Genomic DNA, 7,500 nt, shown 5'->3' on the forward strand with positions numbered 1-7,500 from the left:
GTGTGTGTGTGTGTGTGTGTGTGTGTGTGTGTGTGTGTGTGTGTGTGCCTTCACACTCTGCTGAATTGTGTGTGCTGTTCAGGAAGAGGAAGGTGTTTGTGCACGGTGCAGAAACTAATTGTGTGTGTGTGTGCATATAGATATAGATATAGATAGATAGATATGTAAATATATTTGTGTGTGTGTGTGTTTTGGAATTGTACAGTATGAGTCATCGGGTCTGGGCCTTATCAGCAGCAGACTGAGAACCACACTGAACCGGATCCAGGAGAGCCTCATTGACATGGTAAGACTGAAACTCTTCCTCTGCTCCTTGTCTCACTTTCTCTTCTGTTCGCTCTCTTTCTTTCTCTTTTTACCGTCGCTCGTTAGCTCATCGCGTCTGCCTCATTTTCTGACACAAACATGCTCTCTCCGCTCCCCTCTCTCTGCATTATTTTTTACCCATCCACTCTTTCCACCCTGACCATATGTCTGATATCACGGCTCGTATCGCCACAAAATGCATTATGGGTCGTCATTAACTGGCCAGCGGTAACTCACACAAACACACACACCTCTCTCTGTTAAAGTGGCGCACCAGGGAGGATGTGTGTGTTACTCCATTAGTGCTCTCAATCACTGCTCCCCTCTGTAAAACTACATGGTGACGATTACTCTGGTGCAGGCAGAGCTTTCTACACTCATGTCTGATAGCGTATCTTTCTACAGACTTTCTCCTCTGTTAAATGATGAAGCATGTATCATCTCCCACGTCTACCTTTCATTTGTCTCCATATCAGACGGCCTGTGTTTAAAGAAGCGTTACTTGGACTTTAGTTTGGCCCTAATCTGCAATAGTTTTGCTCCCCTGAAGGCGAAAATAAAATTCTGTTGATGTTTTGTTTTTCTTTTGTTTTTAATGAGAAAAACAATGAGTTGTGTCGCTTGAGTCTAATTATGGTAGATGTGTGATGGAATGGCTCACTGAAGTCACATTGTAGTCCTTCTGCCTTGAATTCAAATCGCTGCACTAAAAAGTCAGCTTTTATTCTTTTAAAAACGTATTCAGTTATTTCTATGTGTCTGTGATGTACATTATTATTCAGAAGCTCCAGAAACCAGACGGCTTCAATTCAGCCCAGAGCAGCTGTATCGGAAAATAAAGAGGACAATATTGGTTATGCGTGGTTAAATTGGATTTTATCATATGTCACAAATTGTGACTCACAATATATATTCTTTTCCCATGGTGAGGTCCTGTATAATGTTGTTTTATTTTTCATTTTCTGAGAACCTTTGGGGCTTTCTGTGTCTCTCAAATATCCTTTCTAATTCCATCTCTGTGTTCACACAACACCACATACTGTATGCTGCAGGACGAATTATTAAATGTGCCACTAAGCACTTTTCTTTTTGGCTCTGAAACAGCTGGCAGCAAGTTGATCACTGATTTGGACTGTAATTAGCAGTCAGGTGACTGTCAGTGCCAATAACAATTTTATAACAAGCTGCCATTAATGTAATCACATCAAAATGTGAAGAAAGGGGTACAGAGTGATTTTTTTTTTTTTTTTTTTTTTTTTCAATCGGCATCACTTTTTCCTACAGAAATAATCAGCAGTTTTCCACAGTAGGGGAGCACGCAGCATCCAAAGCACCTTTTTAAAACAAAGCATTTATTTGACAGCGTAGAATAATGACAAAGCTGAAACTAAATGAAGCGGTAAGGCGGAGGTGAGAAAGTCCATAAAAGTCAGAAAAGAATGATGAATTATCAAAACTTTAAATTTGCAGTATAAGCGATGAGCCGCAGCATCATGTCGTCTTCCCCTCAGGGGGCACTATAGCAACTATTTACACCCCAATTATTTCTTGCCCATTTTCAAATGTCGGCAGAGCTCGGTGCTCAGCTGTGGAGAATATGTTTATCATCTGAGCTGCACACGGACAGACTGGGTGGAGGAAGAGTACAGGGACGTGTGTTTTTTTTTTTGATTGAGTTCTCACAAGAGACAAAACGATGTTAAACCTTTAACGCGTGCATGCACACACACGCACACACACACACACACACACACACACACACACTTCAGATGGGAATAATCATATCACTTTGTGTGGTAATCACAGGCTGCGTGATATTAGATTTATTTAAGACGGAGGACACTGACTCTGGCTTTGTAATTACACCCATCCCCTCTCTAATGTATTGGAAAATGCTTTTAGTCTCCTTCCTCGTATAAAAAACAGTTTTAGCTCATCTCAATAAATCATTCAGTGTTGGAGAAAAAGCCCTATTTTTTTTTTATAGAGCACTGCCTCACTCTCTCACTGCTCTTCTGTGTTTCACATCATGATGTGCTCACACAAATCACACACACACACACACACACACACACATATATACTGTATATATTGTCATTTAGAACAATTTATATTGAGTTTCCATATGGATTATAAATCTCTCATTTTCTTAATATAGGTATCTTCGCTCCAAAGTGAGAATTTATTCACGCCGAGTACACAAACACACTACCCCTGCATACAAATACGCACTCCAGAGATTGCAGCAGGGTAGACCTCATTTGTAAACAGATTACAAAGTTAATTGCACACTGCATTTCAATTGAGCAGCCGAATCCTTGAGGTTTTGTTCCCCTGATTTGCCGTCGCAACTGTTTGAGTCCAAAACCAATGTGCTGGTAATGACTCCGAGTCCCATATGAACGTCAGTGAGATTCCTTCTCATCACGTCTCAGGTACAGAGGGGCTTCAGCTTAAATTGGGAGCTCCACGGGGGAAAAAGTAAAAGATCATCCCCTTGTTTATGTGCTCTGTCTCTGCCTCTGCTTCTGCTATTCTTGATTACCTCTCCGAAACCCTGTCGCTTCTCTGGGTTTTGACAGGCAGTGAACTCGAAATTAAAACTATTTGACTTTGAATGTTGTTATTGAGAGTGTTTGGAAGGTTGGGAGGTTAGGCAGCAACTTCTGAGAGTGGCAGAGACGTTATTTCCTTGTTCACATATTCGTTTACCTCAAAACACTCGTGGCATAGTGTTTAATCCCGAGCGCGACATCAACGCCGTTTTCTAGTTCACGTGTGAAATACTAACTTGTGAAGCTCCGAACTGAATTGTTTCACTTGAGAGGAATCAGCTGTCGCATAAAATAATGATTTACTTACAATCCTTGCTTTTCAAAACAAAACAAAAAAATTAATATTCTTTGGTTTTATTGCTTGGGGCACGTTAGATGACAGTGCCGGATGAAAGTGGTGATATTAATTCCATCTGCGGCCATATTGTCGCTGCCAGAACGTTCAGCTGTTGAGAGCCGTTGCTGCAAGGGAGTGCTGACACAGCCGAGCATTTGCGACGAAGTCCACCTCTGGTTCACCGTCCTTTTCCTTCTCTCAGTACTCAAACCACCAGTATTTACTCTTTCAATCACTCGCTCTATTTTTCTCACTTGTTTTTCCAACTCTCTCTCTTTCTCATCTCTCCCCTTTTGTTTTCCTCCTTGCATTTTTTAATCCGCCGTGTTCCAGTGATTACACACCTCTCAGCTCCGCTTGTGTTGTTGCTCCCAGTTTATGTGGTGCTTCTGACTGAATACACAATGCCGTGTTTGTATGTGTATTTATTTCAGGGTTACCCATGAAGATAAGATCGTGTTTTTCTCCCGTTTGGATTGAGTCTTGCGGTTGCTGAAGTCAAACCAATAATGTGTCGATTAGATGTGTGTTTTGTGTGTGCATACGCCCGCGTCCTCAGGGTACAATGAGACTTCTTCAGCCTTTTTCATGCCTGGCACTGAAACAGGAATGAGAAGCCGGGTGATTTCTGTGTTGGCAGCCAGTCCTCTGGCAGTGAGGGTGCCTGCAGAGATGCACACACAAAAACACACACACACAAAAACACACACACACTCCCAGACAAGAAAACACACACATATATAAAGAGAATGGGAACTTTAACAGACAAACACACACACAGACTTTCCACTTTGCATGCTCTCTTCCTGCTAGTAGCAGAGTGATAATACCTAAGCATATGTTGTGGTTAGCTACTCTGTCTTGGTACAGCTAACGCACACATGGCCACGCCGCCTCTCATGAGAGGCACTGGCTAATGTCACACACGCACGCTACACACCAAACCTATTATTCACTAGTTTAACATCTCACCAGACACACCAGTGGGGATTGCTATTTGACAGGGATTATAGATCACAATTAAGCTCCATGGTGTGACTGTTTATACTGTAGTTGTCAGGATATCACAAGTATTGACATTTACTGTTGACATTTCCGGCTTTTAGGTTGTCCGTCTGTCCGTCCCATTCTTGTGAACAGACATCTCCAGAACGCTTTGAGGGAAAGACTTCAAATTTGGCACAAACTTCCACCTGCACTCAAGGATGAAGTGCTTAGATTTTGGTGGTCATTGGTCGCTGTGACCTGACAAAACACTCTTCTTTTTTTTTTTTTTAACCGTAACTCATTTTGACAATTTCACACAAATGTCTAATAGGATAAAATGATGACGTCATGACATTTTGGACAGACATGGAACTAAACTAAAATTGAAGTGCTTGGCTGTATTTCAAGTTTTCTCCGTGTATCGCGGCTGTTGTCATCCCGGCGCAGGTGATCGGACCAGCAGCTGTGGGAAAAGAAGTTGCCAGAGGTGGCGGTTGTGTCTTGTAAAATAAGTGAAGGCCTTAATTCCATTTGACATTCATCTAATGAGAACCAAATTTCCAGTATTAGAGTGACAAAGAGGTGCAATTGGATCCACTTGACAGTAATTGCCTGGCAGGCAGTCCACTCAATTTGCCCATGAATCTCTACGGAATGGATTTGAGAGGAGTAAGCAGTCAATCACGACAGACTGAGACACTTCAATTCAGAGATCACTTTTCAACTCCCCTGCTGGAAGCTCCCTTCATGGCCAGGGCGATTACAGAATGATCAAGCTCTTAGAGTTCACCGAGCCTTTCAAATGAAGGATGTTTATTTTATATTTGCTGGGGAATAACATTTGAAAGTGGCATTACTTTTAAAGTTTTTCCATCCAAATGCTGGTTTTTGAAAGGTCAGAGTTTCCTTGCTGTTATTTTGCTTCGTTAGGCTCCAGCTCCACTGTGCAACCCCTTACCCTGGTACCTTTACCTTGGTTGTTGTTTAAACAAACAAACTCATTCAGTTTAGCATTAAAAGAGAAAATCAGCAAGCTTTTGAGAAGTCTCACTTGTCGCAGAATAATCTTCCGTCGAGCGATTATTCATCTTATTGTTTCAGCTAATTGATGCTTGAATGTGGAGTTAATTGATGGATCCGACAGACTTGATACTGAGAGGGAGCTCCCGTCCCTCCTCAGGTGTCTGTTGCTGATGACTGATGGGGCCTCCCATTCCCACCTCAAAACTACCTCAGACTGAGCTGCTCACTACACATCACCCTGTGGACAAGCAGGGAAAAATCCAATAAGAAAACAGATGCTCCAGCAGAGGTGGGGCCTGACGTAGCACTTTAGAAAAACAGAGAATTAGTCTGAGCCAAGATAAAACCCATGGCCTGCAATGCAGACTGTGGCTAAGTAATGAGGCAGCCAGTTGCTACTTGCAATAGTGTCGTATAAGAAATGCTAGAGCCGAGTTTGAAAGTCAGGCCTATACAAAATCTAAAATATGCTTCTGAGGTTTGGTGTGTTTCCTCGTGGAGCTGAAATCCTGCACTCTTCACACTGATCGATACAAAGCTTCAGTGCCACTTTCTCCCCAAGGCATTATGCGATTACATGCGATTACATGTCCCATGCGAGTACCATAAAGCGCAGCAGAATCTCATTAGTCCTACCACACACAATTACTGTACATATACCCGCACACTCATACATCAGTTTTAATCGTCCATCCTCATTAAAAGAATCATTTTCATCTGGCTGAATATCTAAACCTCTCGTCTTTGATCTGTCGGAGGAAAAACAGGGATTGATAGTCATCAAGCTACTGCTTTAAGTCTTCTATTCAAAGCTTTGCTCTTATCTGTTTTCAAATCCCTCCCATGATGATCATTTTTTTATATATGTTTTCTGTTCATTGGCAACTCCGAGGCTTAATTTCTAATCATTACACAAGTGTAGATAAGCTCCCCGGCTTCGATGCTTGATGTCTTCATACTGAACAATGCTGTTGGTCCACATGGGGAAAGTACTTTCGGCAGATATACCTCACAGACAAACGAAAGTTGTTTTCCCTTTCGCCCGTCCACACTATACAAAAGCCCTGAAGGACATTGAAGTGGATGTTAGCACTCTTAGGCAAGCTGTTCTTTCTCAACTACTGGATGTTAGCAAAGCTGACAGAATCAAGTAGAGACATTCTTCCGGAAGGCTTTGGGGCGGTGCTGCCGGCCAAAATTCCTGTCCAAACTTTGGTTGGGCTTTGAATAAATGCAGTTGCAGTGAAATGTCTCTTGAAGCGCTGATATTCCTATTTGTTTTTTGTCTTTTGGCACGAATGTGTTTGTTTTTCTAAACACCTGTAATATCTTTCTATATAGAAACTCTCTCTGAAAGGTGTTGAGTCGCTCTTCTGTTTTGTACCTTGTATTCATTATTGATTATCAATGGAGACACTATACCACGGGAACAAAGAGTGCAGGATATTAGTTTGACCTTAACTGTGGCTTGTGGATGCAGGAAGACAGGAAGATATTTTTGGTCAGAAATGGAACAGAGAACACACAGAACACCAGAAGCATAAATAAACTTCTTGTGTATTGAGACAGAGGCGTTTGGTTTTCAATAATGCCCTCTTGCCAGGATTAATAACATTGAAGGCCAACGTTGTGTCAAGTGTATTAAGTGTGTGTGAAGTGAATTATGCTGAAAAGGATATAGAGCATAGTCCAAAAAAAGTGATGAAGCAAGAACATACTGGATCTGTTCTTGCTTCATGTGAATCATGTGTTTTCCATTAATTCTCCCCCTTTTCTTGAAGTATAGTTTCCTTAGGTAAATAGACCGTATAGCTCTTTTCCAGTCTTTCTGACCACTCAAACACACTTTAACACTACTTGTCAGCATTCACCCATGGAAGGGGCTACAATGCCTCCTGCTCCAACTAACATTCACAACACCGTAGGCGAGAGGCGGGGATCGAACCGCCGATCCTCAGATTGAAGGACGACCCTGCTCTCCACTTAGCCACAGTCACAGTTTTTAAACATGTAAATGCTAACTGTGACATTTCTGTGTTGATAATTTAACTCCTTCTGTCACTTACCCTAAAGAATACTGTTGTCAGCTTAGAGCATTTAGATTCAGTGTATGATTGTTGGTGTGTTCATATGTTACAAGTGCAGAATCAAAAGAGACTTTACCGTGAGTAGTACTCTACTGTGAGTAGGTGTATTCTTCTTGGAACTCGTTTTTTTTAGTTCTATCTGTGACAGATGCATGTTAACATCTTGTAGGTCACAGGTTTGAATTACTTTAGTATGCTCAGGGCA

General features: G+C 41.8%; 1 protein-coding gene across 4 annotated transcripts in view; it reads left to right on the forward strand.

Moving 5' to 3' along the window:
* Positions 1–7,500, forward strand: part of vps50 (VPS50 subunit of EARP/GARPII complex) — an 85,585-nt gene that overhangs the window by 59,571 nt on the left and 18,514 nt on the right. For all 4 annotated transcript variants that reach the window (XM_031854268.1, XM_031854269.1, XM_031854267.1 and 1 more), the window contains one exon: positions 206–286. In XM_031854268.1, coding sequence (XP_031710128.1) covers positions 206–286 — 81 coding nt within the window. The remainder of the gene's footprint in view (positions 1–205; positions 287–7,500) is intronic.

This window comes from Anarrhichthys ocellatus, unplaced genomic scaffold (genome assembly GCF_004355925.1).
Source record: "Anarrhichthys ocellatus isolate YVR2014 unplaced genomic scaffold, GSC_Weel_1.0 scaffold14, whole genome shotgun sequence".
NCBI lineage: Eukaryota > Metazoa > Chordata > Actinopteri > Perciformes > Anarhichadidae > Anarrhichthys > Anarrhichthys ocellatus.